Source organism: Leptonychotes weddellii, chromosome 5 (assembly GCF_054177405.1).
Source record: "Leptonychotes weddellii isolate Sample4059 chromosome 5, ASM5417740v2, whole genome shotgun sequence".
Classification (NCBI taxonomy): domain Eukaryota; kingdom Metazoa; phylum Chordata; class Mammalia; order Carnivora; family Phocidae; genus Leptonychotes; species Leptonychotes weddellii.
The window spans coordinates 50,030,674-50,049,137 of record NC_138373.1 but is presented as its reverse complement, the minus strand read 5'-3'; the positions used below and the strand labels follow the sequence as shown (position 1 = coordinate 50,049,137).

At 37.4% G+C, this 18,464-nt stretch overlaps 1 protein-coding gene across 8 annotated transcripts in view; it reads left to right on the top strand.

The window, feature by feature from the left end:
- TRDMT1 (tRNA aspartic acid methyltransferase 1) overlaps positions 1–5,440 on the top strand; it is a 59,163-nt gene extending 53,723 nt beyond the window's left edge. For 7 of the 8 annotated variants that reach the window (XM_081820669.1, XM_081820664.1, XM_081820665.1 and 4 more), the window contains one exon: positions 645–5,440. In XM_081820669.1, coding sequence (XP_081676795.1) covers positions 645–745 — 101 coding nt within the window. In that variant the 3' untranslated portion in view covers positions 746–5,440. The remainder of the gene's footprint in view (positions 1–644) is intronic. The other variant, XR_014145481.1, reaches the window with a different exon arrangement.
- The last annotated feature ends 13,024 nt before the right edge of the window (positions 5,441–18,464 follow it).

Genomic DNA, 18,464 nt, shown 5'->3' with positions numbered 1-18,464 from the left:
TTTTTCCTTTCCACTTTGGATTCCTGTGATCTCTTTCTTTGCCTAATTGCTCTGGGTAAGACTTCCAATACTATGTTGAATAAAAGTGGCAAGAGTGGGCATCCTTGTCTTGTTCCTGATCTTAGAGGAAAATTTTTAGCTTTTTATTTTTGAGTATGATGTTAGATGTGGGCCAGCTTTCTTTTTGAGGTAATAAAAATGTTCTGGAATTAAATAGTGGGGATGCATGCAAAACTCTGACTCTTCTAAAAACCACTGAATTGTACATTTTAAAAGGGTGAACTTTATCTCCATAAAGCTGTTATTAAGTAAAGGAAAACAACTGTGAAATAATGGTAGCCACTACTTTTCCTAAAGTGCTTTAAAATACAGATTTCAATGAGTTTCATGGTTGTTATGGGTGCACTTATGTGTACGCTGAACATAATATGTTATGTGATATGATAATATCACATTGTGTAGGCAATGTAATCTTGTATTTTTGGCTTCATATTCTCATTTGTTAATTGAATTTCATGGAGTAACTTAGGGACTTATTTATGTGAATGACCACTCTGTTCTTACTGAAGGTTACATCATCCTTTTATCTCTGGAAGTTAATATTTTAAATGATTGTATTGTAAATTATTATCTCTCTTTTCTAGGATTTCCTGAGAAGATAACTGTGAAACAGCGTTATCGTCTACTTGGAAATAGTCTCAATGTGCATATAGTAGCTAAACTAATCAAAATCCTATATGAATAATTTAAAAATGACTCTGAAAGATGGTCACATTATTTCTTCATATCCAGATGGTAATTCTGAAATTCTATTTTGAATTGATTTTGATGAAATTCAACTCAACTACCTTTATCTCTTTAAAAAGAAATTTGGATTTATCATAAAAATGCCAGTTTTTTTCCTAAATTTGTATTACTGTATTTTATAAAGCAGAAATTATTATTATGTTTTAGGAGAATATATTTTCATATGAAATTGCTAAATATACATGTAAAATATTCTCTTTTTAATATTATGGTATTGACAAATTTAGGAACATTGGAGTTTGTCTACATGAGTATCTTGTGAAGTGTCATGACAGGCATAGTATAGTGAACCTGAGATATTATGTTTTTGTATGTTAATTAAACAAATTCCTTTATGAATCCTATCATTTTTTTGGTGGATGATTAATTCCTCATTCTAAAATGATGACTCTAATTCTGGCCTGTTGCAAACATTGAATGTTTTACTTAATTCCAATCCTTTAAACATTTCTTAATTGCATCTAAACAAATGCATATAATATTTTAAAACAAATTGTCATCATTCAGCATTATACAACAGTCTGAAGAAAATGTCAGAAAAATAATCCTAAATTCTTGATTACCTCTCCATTGGAAGCTACAGAAGATGTAGGTACACATTATCTGATTATCTTTAATTCTATCTCCATCTGAACCGCGAAACTTCACTGTCCTTTCTTCATTTGTAAATAACTTTCCTTTAGTTTGCTATCATCAGAGCTTGCTTTTGTCTTCCTTCTCCACTTCTTGTAACTTAAATTTTCCATCACCTTCTAAGGATGTAGAAAGACATTCAGATTTTAGGGAGGAATCTCTGCCCTCTGACCCCAATTCATATGACTGTTCTGTGAATTAGCTTTTTAAACTTTCACTTTCTCTCTCAGTAGAGTTCTTGGAATTAGGGTTTCTAATCAGACTCTTGTATCATAAATCCTGTGATTTTGATTTCAGTTATAAAAGCAAGTGACAAAAAGAAGAAAATTGAGAAGAAATAAGACCAGAGATTGTATCCCAAAATAAAAATGATATTTTTATTCTTAAAAGAATCATTTTGATGTGGAGAAATTGAAACCCTGTGCACTGCTGGTGGAAATATAAAATGGTGCAGCCACTGCAGAAAATAGATGATGATTCCTTAAGAAAAATTAAACATACAATTACCATATGATCCAGCAATTCCACTTCTGGGTATTTACCCAAAAGGATTGAAAGTAAGGACTTGAACAGATATTTGTACAGTAATGTTCATAGCAGCATTATTCACAATAGCCAAAAAGTGGAAACGATGGAAGTGTCCATCAGTGGATGAATGGATAAACAAAATGTGGTGTATACATCCAGTGGAATATTATTCAACCATGAACAGAAAGAAATTCTGACACATGCAACAACATGGATGACCCTTGAGGATATTATGAACAGTAAAATAAGCCAGACACAAGAGGACAAATTTTCTATAATTCCACTTATATGGGGTATGTGAAAGCATCAAGTTCATAGAGGCAGAAAGTAGACTAGGCGTTACTAGGGCTTGGGGCACCTGGGTAATGGGAGTTCGTGTTTAATGGGTTTAATGAGTTTCTCTTTGGGGTGTTGAAAAAGTTGTGGGGATAGATGGTGGTGATGGTTGCACAGCAGTGTAAATACTTAATGCCACTGAACTGTATACTTAGCAGTCCTTAAAATGACAAGTTTTATGTTATATACATTTTACCACAATTTAACAAAAAACATAATTATTCCCCACCACTGTTTTTTCAGAAAAACTCATAGATAAATATGGATATAGGGAAGCTGTAGGCCAATGCATATATATCAGTTATCACATCTACATTTTGTGTATGATGTTTAAAGACAAACCTTATTACAAGTCTCATAAATTTTAGTATACAACAATCTGAAATTACTTTGGCATACTTTCACCAGGTTCTCTTCACTGCTGAAAGAATCTTACTAATAAAAAGGTTCAGAGTTTTACTATGATTAAGCTATAATTATAGTGTCCTGTGCCCCATTGAGCAATGTTACACAAAATAAATGTTGAGTCCAGTGCACCAACTACAAACCTAGGAAAGCTCTGTAGAGTGTTTTCTTCCTAACTAGAAGGCAGAATATTGCTTTTTGAATTTTTTTTTTAATTATTGTAATATATTCATGGGCATAATGATTCTTGCCCTTGAAAATAAAAAAGGAGCAAGCATAAAACTCACACCTTAATGAAGACATATTTAACAGTGTGATTTATTTAGTTTATATGTACATGGAAAATTAATCTTAAAAATGTTGAATGCCTATTCTATGTTATTGGTAATAAATATGCCTAACATTTGTTCTAGAAATCCTATTTTCTGATGTTTGGACTTACTGTTAATTTATGCAGTATTTTGGAAACTAGAGCCTCTTCTTCTAAAAAGAACTGTATGCAATGAAATCTTTGCCATTTCTAACAGTAAACTGATCTTTTATCCTCCTTTTTATATCATTCCTTTTGGTGCTCTCTCAAATTGCTTGCCAAATAATTTTAAGTTATTACCCTGCCTCATACTTTTGGTAACTTTTTTTGGATCCAAAAATAACAAACAAGAGATAGCCAGATGAATGAATACAAACAAGATGAATCATATTGGAAAATTTTTTGAGAAGGGGATGGATAGTCATCATACGAGAAAGATCTGGAGCTCAACAGTCTTACGACGCAGGAGAGCCGAGTGACCAGAGGGAATGCGTGAATCGCCCTGTAACTAAGGGATCAGCTGACCTTCAGATCACCCTGCATGTTTCATTTTGGCTCTTCAATCAGACCCACACCAGGGGCAGTGCCCGTGAAAAGTGAGAAAATACCTCTGACTACCAGCCCACTTGCTCCCCTTCTCAAGATTAGAGCCTTTTCAAGGGACAAAATCAGGAGTGGTAATTGTGAAAGTCAGGACTATGCAACACTTTTTAAAAAATTGTGGGTTGGGGTTAGGATTCCTTAACAAGAATCCCAGTCTGTCCTCTGGTTCAATCTCATTATGGTTCGGGTCAGAAGTTATTAAACTGGAGGCTTCTGAGGATGGAGAAATGAAGTTAAGGACACATAAAACTGGTTAATTCCAGTGACAGCAGTGCAGAATGAAGAAGCAACTGCCGTGTCGGCCCAAACTCAAGCACATACTGACTGATGCATCCAAACTAAAGTGGCTCTGGGTGCCTTTTTGGGGGGAAGGGAGGTAATTTTACAGTTTAAAATGAGAATTTAGGGGCACCTGGGGGGCTCAGATAGTTATGCATCTGCCTTCGGCTCAGGTCATGATCTCTGGGTCTTGGGATTGAGCCCCAGGTCTGGCTCCCTGCTCGGTGGGGAGTCTGCTTCTATCTCTCCCTCTGCTTCTCCCCCTGCTCATGCTCTCTCTCTCTCTCTCTGAAATGAATAAATAAAATCTTAAAAAAAATAAAATCAGAATTTAGAATCAAGAGGTTCCCAAATAAGCCAAGATAACATAATAAGGATCTAACTTTAAGCCCATTTAGACAAAGTAGTTAAAGCATGTTTTCCTCAGGTGGTTATGTTATTGAAAAGAAGGCTAACTTTTTATTATTTGGTCCACAGCTTGGAACTATGACTATTTTAGGTCACAAGTTATAAACTGGTTTACAAATAGCTTTGGACTTTGAACTTGAGTAAAGGTCATATGGTCTCAGCAGTTTTCTCATAGCCTGTAGTTGAACTCATTATGTAATTTTTCAACACAGCCTTTGAACCTCCCTGTACTAGAACTCTTCCTTTCAACTTCTAATGTCAAAGTGTGCTGCATACAACTATCCTATCAATATCCTGACATTCATTTATTTTTTTGATCCACATCCAATCCAGCCACTCTTCCCCCATTCATCATACCAAGATATCTTGATATGCCTGTAATACTTCATTTAGGAATGCCCCTTTGCACATTTTACTAAAGGCAATAAGAATCCTAGACGTGTTCCTCAACTTTAATTTATATCAGCCAACCTTTCAGCACCGTTTTACCTCTCTTGTCATTCCCTTACTTTGCTACTAAAATTTTAAAACTTTTTTTTTTTTTTAATCTATTTTCCTAGCCTCTATGTCTGTTTCTCTCTTTAGGACTTCTAAGAATATTTTACACTAAGATACTCATGCTCTTTAAAATCTTTTGCAACCATGACTCAAACTATTTCACTATTTTTGTCTTGACTTGTGAGTTTATTCCTTTTAAAATTTATTTGTTCAATAAATATGAACATGCGCAGAGAACTTTTTTGGCTTCTGGTTCTGAAATACTCAAATTTGTTTTCTGAGTCTTATTTTCAACTACATCCAACACTTACAGCTCTCCCTCAAGTACACTCTACCTGATTCCTAAAGCTTTCAAAAACTTATTTTTCCTATAAATAGGAATCTAGATAGAAGTTTTCCCGAACTAGAAGATAGGAAGTTAATTTTCCTGTAGAACTCTTCATCATAGCTCTGGAATGTTCTCATTTCTTTGCTTGTACATACCACAGTTCCATTGTTTACTTCAAGCATTTGCTCTATATTTTATTTTGTTTGCACCTTTATGTCTATTCATATCAGTGCAGGTTTAAATTATAAGAGTGTAAGTAGGGAACATGTTTATTTAGCCAAGTTGGCTCTATAATCAGATGAGATCACCTGAAGAGTCTAAAGAGAGAGAGTGGAGAGTGGAGGTCTGGGGTGGAGCTCATCCATTACTGAAGATTCAGTCCTCAGTTCTCTTTACCCTTTACTCTCCAAGCCATTTTTCTAAGGTCTCACCCTTTCCTACAACTTCGTTTGCCTGGGATACCCAGATAATTCCAGATCCAATATTTTTCCTAAGCCCTATTCTAGAAGGTTTATGCTGGGACATCTTTAACTTGAGTATCTTCCTGTCACATCAAACTTAGCATATTTGAAAACAAGTAAATCATCCTCCATTTAAAAATCAGTCCCTCTTGGGGCACCTGGGTGGCTCCATCAGTTAAGCATCAGACTCTTGGTTTTGGCTCAGGTCATGATCTCAGGGTTGTAGAATTGAGCCCCGTGTCAGGCTCCACACTCAGCATGAAGTCTGCTTGTCCCTCTCCCTCTGCTTCTCCCCCTGCTCTTTCTCTCAAATAAATAAACAAATAAATACAATCTTAAAAACTTACTTTTAAAAAATCAGTTCCACTCACGATTAACTTCAATATTTCTCTTCACGATACTGCTTCTCTCCCAGTCTCCCAAGTTTAAACCCCATCACCCAAGATCATTGTCACCTTCTTTCTCACTCTATTTCCATTTATAAGCTTCTGTTAATAAAATGGCCTTCCTAGAAAGCCTTCCCTGAACAATGATTCATGTTAGGAAAACAGAAAATGTCACTTTGAAACCTCAAGACATACATGTCCATTTCCAACCAGATTTGTATGCTTGGCTGAACATAAGGACATTGAACAAATTTCAGCCTTCTGAATTTAATCTAGCATGAGTATCATTTTTACTCAGATAGTTGTTATTCTACTCACTTAGCTATTTCCTTACACAAGTACAATTAAACGTCTCTCACACACAGAAATGATTGAAGATACCTAATGGAATGTGATAGTCTTTGTGTAGTAGATTTAAGTTGAGTTTGCTGTTTGAAAAGCTAATGCTATGGATGATTAGACAATGAGCTTGATAGTTGATTTGAATTCATTTTAAGTGAAAAACATCCCATATTTTGGAGAATGTAAACTTCCAAGAGGGCAGGGATATTTAATTTTTTTTTTTTTCACTGCTACCTTTCCAGGGACTAAAACAGTACCTGGCCCATAATGAGCCCTTAGTAAATACTTGTTAGATGAGTGACTGTAGTCTCCATACTGGATCCATATAGAAGCTGCCTAAAGGCCATAAATATACTGTGGAATTTAAACAGTATCTTTAAGTCACTCTCCTGAGAACTATTTATGTTACTGCCACTTTCGAATAGCCAAATTTACTCAAGTTTATAACTCATGATTTAAAAAACAATTCTAGGATAGGGCTTGATCTTTTGGCTAAGGAAGTTGTGCAGATAGAAATTTTTTAAAATATTGCATTCTGACTTCTTGCCTGGACAAGAGGGCAGGCTCATTTCTCTTTGCTCCTTCTAAGTACAATTATCCATTCTGGATAAGTATGATTATAAGATAATGCAAAAGACATCAAAAAGAGGACTGTGGAAGGTGGGAAGAGGAAAACAAACCAGCTAGGTAATCCCAAGACTGGAAGGGAAACATGGTTGCAGAATGTCTTAAAAGCTCCCACCCAACAGAAGAAGGTGACCCATGTTTGGTGTTTCCTGACTCCAAACCTCACAAGATAAGGGAGCCCAGCATGGCTCATTCCTATCCCAGATGGAACCAGAGTCCTACTGACCAACACAGGATGAGTCTGATACCACCAGCAAGGGCAATATACAGGGCTCCCCCATTGACAAGTGTCCAGGGGAAGCACTCTTCTGCAAGGCCTGAGACTCCTCTCACTTGCTCAGAACACTGGACAGCCAGAGAGCAGAGGCAAGGGGATCCTACTACAAAAGGCCTGATCCAGGAAGCTTCTTCACCGTGGACAGGAGGCTCCTTATCCCAATCTATAGGTGCCAGGGGAAAACCAGGTCCCCCTAAAGCAGCACCATCAAGGACCATATGCAACCCCAGCAGTACCAGGTAAACCAACCAGACCAAAAGACTCTGAAAATTAAACTGCCACTGGAATCACAAACCAAAAAGCAGGCCAGGGTCTGCATGCTAAACATAGAATGACTACTTGCTAAAATAAAAGATTAAAATAAGACCCAGAGCCTCCTAAATTCCAGGATACAATCTAAAATTACTTGTCATACCGAGAACCAAGAAAACCACAACTTGAATGAGAAAAGATAGTCAACTGATGATGCCACCAAAATGAACCAGAGATTGGAATTATCTGACAAGGATTTTAAAGCAGCCATTGTAAAAATGCCTCTGCAAATAATTACAAATTCTACTGGAACAAAAAATAGAAAGCCTCAGCAAAGAAATAGGTAAAAAGAGTTTTAAAAAGTTAACAAAAAAATCACTGTGGTGTGTGCATTATATCCCAATTTTTAGAAAAAGAAATAATGGTAATTATTTAACTGAAAAATACAATAACCAAAATAAACTTAATGAATGGTACAGTGGAAATGACAGAAGATTAAATCAGTAACTTGAAAATAAACCAATAGAGTTTATGCAATCTCAATAACAGAAGAAAGATTGGGGGAAAAATGAACGTCAGTGATCTGTGGGACAATAACAAGAGTGCCAATACTCATGTATTTGAAGTCCCAGAAGTAAAGGAGAAAAATAGAATAGAGCCGGGAGAATATGCAAAGAAATAACGGATGGAAACATCTCACATTTAGCAAAAGATACAATCATGCAGGTTCAAAAAGCTAAGTGAACCACAAATAGGATAAACTTAAAGAAATCCAAAAGATACATCATAATTAAATATGAAAACTAAAAACAAAGAAAAAGACATCAAAAGCAGCCAGAGAAAATGACACAATCTTAGAGGGGAGCACAATTTGAATGACAGCAGATTTTCATCAGAAACCACGGGGGCCAGAAAGAGATGGCACAACATTTTCAAGTGCTGAAAGAAAAGAACTGTTAATTGCAAATTCTGTACTCCTCCAAACTATCCTGCAGGACTGAAGGAGAAATAGTGGTATTTTCAAATGAAGCAAAACTGAAAGTATGTGTTGCTAGCAAACCTACCCCAAAAGAATGCCTAATCGAAGTTCCTCAAACAGAAATGAAATGATAAAAGGCATCTTGGAGCATCAGAAAGGAAGAACAACGGAAAGAATAGAATTAGGGATGCATACAATAAATAGGGTCCTCATGACTTTCATGAATCCCATTTGATGATTGAGACCAAAATTGTAATTTCATCTGATGCTCAAGACAATGATATTTAAAAGTAGGGAAGGTAAAGGGACCTAAATGGAAGTGAGACTTCGTTTCCTGTGAAGTGGTAAAATGCTGATACCAGGAGACTGTGATAAGTCATAAGTGTATATCGTAATACCCAGAGCAACCACTGCAAAAACTATACAAAGAAATGCACTCAAAACTCTATAAATAAATCAAGTTGGAAGGCAAGAAAAGGGGAACAAGACTGAGGAGTGGAGGAAACAAGCAGAAAACAAACAACTAAATGATACACACACAAGCTCTACCACATCAATAATTATCTTAAATATAATTGATGAAAATACACTAATTAAAATACAGATATTGGCAGAGTGGATGAAAAGCATTATTTAATTACATGCTATTTACAAGAAACTTCAAATTAAATAATGCAGGTGGGTTGAAAGTAAACATGATGGGGGCGCCTGGGTGACTCAGTCATTAAGCGTCTGCCTTCGGCTCAGGTCATGATCCCAGGGTCCTGGGATTGAGCCCTGCATTGGGGTCCCCGCTCAGCGGAAAACCTGAGCCTATTCCCCCTGCTTGTGTTCCCTCTCTCGCTCTGTGTCTCTCTGTCAAACAAATAAATAAAATCTTAAAAAAAAAGTAAACATGATGGTACAAACAAGAACCACAAGGGAAATATACCATGATGATATAATTCAAAAGGACAAAAGGTTATAGAAATGAAAATATGAAACATAGAAAAACTGGAAGCATATTAAATGTCCTTCAGTGAGACAATAGTGAAATAAGTGATTAGGAAACCAATCAAAATGCTATGCAATGATGCAGCCCCTTTGAAAAACAGTTTGGCAGTTCCTCAAAAACTTGAGTTACCATATGACCCAGCAATTCTACTCTTAGGTGTGTGCCCAAGAGAATTGAAAACATATATCCACACACAGACTTGTACATGAATGTTCACAGCAGCATTATTCATAATGGCTGAAAAGTGGAAAGGACTATTATGTTTACCAACTGACGAACAAGGAAACAAAGTGTATATATCTGTACACTGGATTCAGCCGTAAAAAGGAATGAAGTCCTGACACATGCTAAAACATGGATGGACCTTGGAAACGATGCTAAGTGAGAGAAGCCAGACCCAAAAGAGCACATATTACACAATTTCATTTTATATGAAATGTCCAGAATAGGCAAGGTTGATTAGTGATTTCCAGAGGAAGGGGAAAGAGGGGAATTGAGAGGTACAGAATTTCTTTTTGAGGTGATGGGAATGTTCTGGGATTAGTGGTGATGGTGGTAAACTCTGAAAATACTAAAAAGCATTTAATTGTACACGTAAGTAGGGTGAAATTTATGGTATTAAAATATAAATTTGGTATATGAATAATATATGAGTATATAAACTTTATTGTATATAACAATACAGTTATTGTCAAGGAGACTAGGTGGTGACATTGAATTAGGTTCATGTGAAAAAAGAGGAGGAGACATAATTTTATACATGTATATCCTATGATTATAACTGAAATTATTCATCTGTAAGTAGATTGGAATAAAATAATAGATAAGGGTTACATTAGAGCAATTGAATTCTAAGTTTTCTTGTTTATACTCTGCAAATTGAATATAGTATAGTTACATTTCTTTTATCATTAAAACATTCTTTCATTCAAAACTAATATTCTATTCTAAGTCTCTACCATGGAGTCTGATCATTTTAAACAATCTTCGAAGTCACTGCTTCCTTTGCATTCTCATGGCACGTAATACAGTCTCCTCCCCAGACATTTTCCCCTCAAGACAGAGGCTGCATCTTACCCAGTTCTGTCTGTTCAGCACCTCTCTCAGAGGCTGACAAATGGTGGGTACTTAATAAATAATTGTCCAGTTAATCTGACTTGAATATGAGCATGCTGAGTTTTGTAGCAGAATCATTATGGTCTTTGACAACTTGGGAATTGTTGGCATAATTCTATCGGTCAACTTAAAGAAGAAAAACACATTAAGTTTTATAGGAAAAGTATTTAATACCAGAATTGTGTGTAACGCCTAAGGGATTGTTTATGCCTCCTATAAATATAGTCTAGGAGTTTTTGACAAAGCTTGATTTAGCAGGACTTCTGTAATAATATAACCCAAGCTCCTATATAAAAAAAAATACAAAGGGACAAAGGCTTCGGTTTTTACAGATCTTGGAATAAGGGCACTGAAAAAGACCGAGAAGTGAGGTCATCTCATCCTTCTTCCTGCCCTGATGACAACACCTTCTATCTTCCCACAGATCTGTGTGGCACTTCAATTAATGAATCCCCTGGGAATGATGGTGCTTTGTAAGGCATCAGCCTTGTGAGAACACTCCTCCCATCATAAATCACATCAATGAAGCAAAGCCTCCCATTGCCAGATAAAGATGCTTCTGTGTGCTGCTCCTGTCTGTAGCTTCCCAATTAAAAATACAAGAGGCAGAGTTCTGTAGTGTGCCAAATATCCCTAAACTCTTCCCCGCCCCCCTCCGCCCCTGCTCAGTGGGGACAGGCTCACCTCACTTGCTCTCTTCCTCTATCATACACAAAATATTGTTACAGAAATGCATTTCTCCCTTTTCAAAAGATGGGATCTACTACAAGTTGCTATTGTTTGCCACGTACACTTCTCAGCCCCTCACATTCAGTGTTAGTGCGTTCTGGCGTTTTCCTTTGACTGTGGTATGAATCACCGTGTCTGAATCTTGCACTTCATTGCCTTGTTCAGGGAATTCCAGGAGTCACCAGGTCAAAAACTTATTTTGTTCTTTTTAGGTTACCTTGCAAAGGAATGTCAGGAGGGTTTACCCATGGCACTCCCCAAAGATAACCTCAACTTCACTGCCTCACAGCTTCATAGAAATTAAGCTCAGATGAATCCGGTGGAAGTGCTGAAATCCTGGTATCAAGAGCTTTTGGAGGTAGAGAAAACTGTGCTGTGTTTCCTCACTGGCTTGCGGAGCCATTAATTTCGGAGCCTAGCAATTTATGTTTCCTCTGGTATGTGCCCTATCCTGGACCAGTCCCTGTCCCACAATGACACAAGAGCCCCCAGTCCATATTTTATGTTTTCTAGAATCTGTGACATGAGCTTAACATGTAGATGGTATGTGTGTGTCTACATGTGCCCTTAGCAACCCGGTGCTCCTTATCTGAAACCCTAGTCCTGTATTACAGTCCTTCCTCTGAATATGAATTTTCTGATTATATTCTCTCTGTTTATGTAGGGATTATCATACTTTAAAAAAATCTGAAAAAAAAATCCCAGAAAAGTCCTCTAAACTCTCAATAATGTACAAATCTACCTTCTCAGGAAAATCTCTGCCAAACCTCAATTATTCAAATGGTAATGATTAACTCATAATTCTTTTCCATTCTGCTCAAGGATAATTGCAATCATTGTCGTAATGAGCATGGAGAACAAATGCCTGGATTATGTTCCCTGAGTCAAGACCACACTGCATTCACAGAGATCAGTTCATCACAGTAGTGGATGTGCTAATTTCCTAGGAGGTAATGCATTTCCCGTAAAATGAGCAAATGAATGGTTTTAAACTTACACCAATTTCCATAATTATTTTATGTAATCCTTCATGAAAATTGAACAGACAATTGGAACAATATTGTATTGCCTTGAAATTTTGTAGGAAATCACAAAACTAGCATATGTAAATGTACCTTTTAAGCAATGTTATGTCCCTGAAAAAGAGAATGAGCTTGGTGTCATAAAGGTTATAAGAGATCATCATATTCACCAATGTTTCCATTAACGGCTAAAAATGCAGATTAATTCTAGAGTGTTCTCTTTTAAACTGATATGAAAATTAAAAGGGACCAAGGAAAGCACCAAAGCCAGATTGGGGGAGCTATAAAAAAGAGATGGGAGCTAGATACAGGGTGTGAGAATCTTGACATTCTTCTTCCAAAACACCTCTGCTTTTCCACCCTCTCCTCACTCCCACACTGATCCAGTCCCTTCACCAGGTAAGTTCAGCTGGCCTACCAGAAATACCCCACCAGGTTTATTTCACTCAAGATATAAGAGCAGGTCCAATCAAAATTCTTCAACCTGCCACTTAAGGCCCTCAATCAGCACCCCCAACTTGACCCAACCACCTTTCTCCAGAATGACCCTCCTGGACTTACTGAGCCACTGTGTCTAAAGTCTACCCAGACTGGGTTGAGGACCTCTTTTTCAGTTTGGTACATGCTATTTTCCTGACAGCATATTGGTCCCATGTTGTCATATCCATCTTTATAATGTTGTGCTATTACAGCTCTCTAGAAGTACATGTAACTTTATTGCAAACCACAGAAGGTCATGGTCTTTACTTCTTTTGAATTTTCCTCAATGTTAAGGATGTCATAATATCTGCAATAAATGTTTATTAAGACTATAACACAGTGGAATTTGGAGGAAGCTAGTGGGAATGAGAAATGAGCCTCAGTATATAAAGTAACAGTTATCAGATTTATACTAACGTAGTATTGAGGCACTCTCCAAGAATTTGTTGGCAAGATGGAAAACTAGGGCCTAAATAAAGTCTATATACTTAGCAATAAAATTTCCAGCAAATTTTTCTCATCCAGGTCGAAAACTAGAGGCCTATTCTCTGAAGAAAGTGAATGTCCCCAGGGGAGAAATATCTTCCAAAATGAACATTTGGGGTTCCCCAGTGAAACTGCCAGGTTGCCATTCTGTAACCCCATGATAAAACTTACTATGTTCATAACCATCCATGCACACAGAGCTTATCATCCAGTCTTTAATGTTTTCTTCTTAAATGTAAGTGAACACCTAAGGATCAATAGGTATTTGAGGAAAGCCACCAACACGGAATAGAAAGAACCAAAAAGCAAATAGGAGAAAAAGAGTTTAGAGAAACCAGAGACCATGCAGTAAACAGAAGAAAGCTTCAAAAAGCAATTCTAATATTTTTTGAATAACAGGGGATGTTACAACCATGAAATGAGAACAAGAAAGGGTTTTGGAACTTAAAAATAGGAAAGTTTTTTATTTTTATTTATTTATTTAAAAAAAATTTTTTTTTTAAATTTTTTATTTTTATTTATTTGAGAGAGAGAGAGAGAGAGAGAAACAGCATGAGAGGGGATAGGGTCAGAGGGAGAAGCAGACTCCCCGCTGAGCAGGGAGCCCCATGTGGGACTCGATCCCAGGACTCCGGAATCATGACCTGAGCCGAAGGCAGTCGCTTAACCAACTGAGCCACCCAGGCGCCCAGGAAAGTTTTTTAAATAAAAAATCTAAAAGATAAATACAAAGAACTTTTCATAAGGTAGAACCAAAGAAGATAAAGAAGTAGAAAACAGAAAAGAAAGCTGTGAAAAATTAGATCAATCTCAGAAAAATAGAGAAATGGAAATAGGGATGCAGCCCATGGCAACCATATGCCTCTCTTCCTGAGTGAAGATGCTCTCCCACCCTGGGGCAGGGAAGGAGGGTCTTTGTAAAATGCAGATTCAGATTCAGTGAGTCCGAGAATGAACCTGCGATTCTTACATTTCTGACAAGCTCCTGGGTGACACTGTGCTGGGTCTGTGGACCACACTTTGAGTAAGCAGCAAGTCTGTAGTTTGGGCCATCTCAGACCTTCCCTACACCCATCATCGATGACCAAACCACTTGAGAGTGAGGCCGTGAGGCTGCAGTGGGTGGCCAGTGTCCCTCAGATCTCTGGAGCCAAATCTGAACTCAGGGTTTTTTCCCCCAAACCTCATTCCCCTGATTATTCTCTCTTATTCAATTATCAGCACGTCTATCCTTCCAGTTTCTCAAACAAGGAACCTGAACATCAACCCATCCCCTCTTAGCTGCCCAAATACTTTGGTAGATCCCGTTTCCTGAATATTTCTCACCATTTCCTGTTTCCTGCTCTCTCTGCCACTGCCTTCACGGGGAGGGGGAGGGGCGTCCCAGTTCACATCCCTTTCACTGTAGTCCAGCCTCTTCACCAACTCTGGGTCTGAGCTTGGGCTCTGCAGGAATGCTTGTCAGACGCAAACATGACCATGTTAATCTCCTGCCTACAATACTCTCATAATTTTCTATTATTTAAAATAAAACCTAAGCTCATTACAATCACATTTCAAGGTCCTTCTGGATCTGACTTGTCTATTTTAGGAATTTCATCTCCCACAAACGTGCACTGGTTGGGCCATGTTGACTTCTTTTCTAACTGGAAAGCTTCATGTGCACCATTTTCTCTGGAATTCCCAATCCCTCTACTTTTCTTGGAGAAGTCTTCATTCTGTAGGATGCAGCTGTTCTCCAGGGAAGCCTGCATTGCTCCTCTGAGGCAGAGTTAATTCTATTCCTTATCAGTGTTTTCCTTTTTTTCTTTATTTTCTTCTCTTTTGTCCTTATCAGTGTTTTGACTATAGTGATCCCTTCTTAACCAGCAGTTTTCCTCATGTGAAATTCTGGTTTATCGGAATTTCCTCCCATGTACATTTTTGAAGGCCACAGGATTTTCATTTGTGTATTGTGCTGGTAATTATTAAGAAGGGTGAGGACTCAGGATTCAGAATAGAAAAAGGAGGTGAAGTGGATATAGCACAGAAGGAGCAGAGGTTTTACAAAGACATCTTGGAGAAGTTAAAGGAGGAAGAAAGGAGAAGACAGTTCTGGTTCTTACAACTGTAGTCTGGTGGTTTCGTAAGGGGCAAAGGCAGGAGAAAAGGAAGCTGAGACTTCTCTGAGCGTTGCTGTGGAGCCGTGGGGAGAGGTAGAGAAGTGAGACCATGAGGCAGGACTGGGAGCAGAAGTCATGAGTTGTTGATTAGCAGCTCACTGACACACAGATCTGGAGAGAGGGATACCACCCTAATTGCATATAGCTCACTCAAAGTCCCCAGTACATGTCTATGTTCTGGAATCCTCTTCCAAAAGAGAAGAGATGAGACCCTACTGATTTTCCTTGTACCCAAGATTTTAAAATGAACTGTGAATTCTTTTATCATTTCTTGTTTTAAGGAACCCAAACCCAAGTGGTGGGAGAGGAAGGAGAGGTATTATGATATTTATTCACACAGTAATAAGAGTTTCTATTTAGTGGGCACTTATGTGCCAGAGACCAAATGTGCTAAACATTGTATACACCTTCAGTGCTGTTATTGTCTTTCTGCTGATGAAGAAATAGGGCCACAGAGTTAGGAAGTGACGGAGCTGGAGTTTGAACCCGGATGCATGAGCTTCAGACTCCCTGTTCATAACGCTTCAACCATGTGGTGTCCCCTAGACATGACTTCGAAGGGAAAAATCTACACTGTATTTCATTTGTATTCCTGCCATTTTGCAGCGTAAAGGGCTCATATGTAAAGGGCACATGCAGGATATTTGTGGAATGCATTCTGGATTAGGGAGGAAATGGGAGATTTGCTAGTCAATGAAAGACAGGGTTTCAGATCAGTAGAAAGTTTACCTTGGGGGAGGGAAGATGGGTGATTATTCACCTTCAAAGTCTGAAGGTCATGGATTCTAAGACTTTTTAAATTTCTCTTTGCTGAAGAAATTCCAAATAAGGCAGGTAAACAGAATTCATGATAATGCCATGGAAACAGCAATTGATTTTTATATTGCTTCCACCAAGTCATCATAAGCACACGGTCTGACTTATCTATTGATCTCAGCTAGAGTTGAGTAGGTGAGCTGGAGGTAAAATTCCCCAACTCACCAAAAGTCAGTTAGACCTTGAAAGGATATTTCTTTCTTGTTGTTTTTTCTAATGTGAGGGACAATTAAGAATTGTATGCCTAGATTAGGAGCAAAGAAATTCTCTACTTTGTTTAATAATAAGCACATTAGTAAAACAGGAAAATCCTATAAAACAGGAAGTTCTTATTGAGATCACGCTGGAGACCTTTTCTGTTGCACAAAAAGATTTGCTGAGTATGTGCATATACTTTAAGAAAATATAATAATGAAAATAGTTATGGTCATAGCTCAGAGGGATATAATTGTCCTTTGTGTTGGAAGATTCTACCCCATCCTATTTTGTCCAGTTCTAAGTTGACAAATATTTCACAATGTCAAGCTTTTCCCCCATCCCCACCCCAGGTTGTTAAGCTTTTAAACAAAACTTGGACAACTGTAACTTTAAAGAAATATATTCATCTGGAGATACCATTTATTGCATTATACCCTTTTCTTAAAACAGACAACAACATAACAAAAAAACGTCATTACTTAACCTCAGTATCACCTCAAGTAAACAGCAACTTGCCAGCTATTTTTGTTGCTATTTTTGAATAGAACGTGTAAAATGGTGTTACATTTCTCCATGTCAAACTGTACTGCTTTATTTAAGGGGGTAATTTTATGTAGATACTATCTAAAATTTTTGATGGCACTTCCAAATTCTTCATAGCCTATGTTTTCTAAATCTTTGAAAACAACGAGTCTACATGCAAAGCATCCTTTTATTTCTTCAAAGGGTTTCCCATAGCAACTAGTTCCCATCCCATCTTTCTAACTCTGGTTTCAATTTTTTAAAATTTTAAACTATACCTAACATAAAATTTATAATTTCAGTCATTTTTTAAAAGTATTTATTTATTTATTTATTTATTTATTTATTTATTTATTTATTTATTTATTTATAGAACAGGGGGAGGGGCAGAGGGAGAGACAGAGAGAGATCCTAAGCCAACTCCACGCTGAGCGTGGAGCCCAATGCGGGGCTCATGAGCTGAGCTGAAACCAAGAGTTTGACACTTAACCTAATGAGCCATGCAGGTGTCTCTCATTTTAAACATTTTTAATGGTCAGTGGGATTACATTCTTGTTGTTGTGTAACCATCACCACCATCCATCTCTGGAACTTTTTTCATCTTTCCAGAGTGAACCTCTTGTTCATTAAACAAGAACTCCCTATCCTCCCTTCCCCCAGCCCAGGAAACCAATGCTACATTCTGTCTCTGTGAGTTTGACTACTTTAGGTTCTTCATATAAGTGGAAGCATACAGTATTTGGCCTTTTGTGTCTGACTTATTTCACTCAGCATAATGTCTTCAAGGTTTATCCATGTTGTAGCAGGTGCCAGAATTTCCATGTTAAGGCTGAATTATATTCCACTGTATGCATGTAACATATTTTTTTATCCATTCATATCTGTCAATGGACATTGGGATTGCTTCCATATTTTGGCGATTGTGAATAATGCTGCTGTGAACATGGTTGTACAAATACCTATTTGAGTCTCTTTTTTTCAGGTCTTTTGGGTATATACCCAGATGTGCAATTGCTGGATCCCATGGTAATTCTGTTTAATTTTTTAAGGAACTGCCATACTGTTTTGTAATGGCTGCACCATTTTACTTTCTCACCAAGAGTACACAAGGGCTCCAGTTTCTCCACATCCTCACCAACACCTGTTATTTTCTGGGTTTTGTTTGTTTTGATAGTAGCCATCCTAATGGGTGTGAAGTGATATCTCATTGTGGTTTTGATTTATGTTTCCCTAATGAATAGTGAAGGTGACATCTTTTCATGTGTTTTTTGGCAATTTGTACATGTTATTTGGAAAAATGCCTATTTTCTTTGCCCACGTCAGAAAGGGGCTCTTTTTTATTGTTGGTGAGTTATGGGAGTTCTTTATGTATTCTGGATATTAACCTCTTATCATATATATGATTAGTGAATTTTTTTCCCGTTCTGTGAGTTGTCTTTCACTGTGTTGATGGTGTCTTTTGGTATACAAAAGGTTTTTC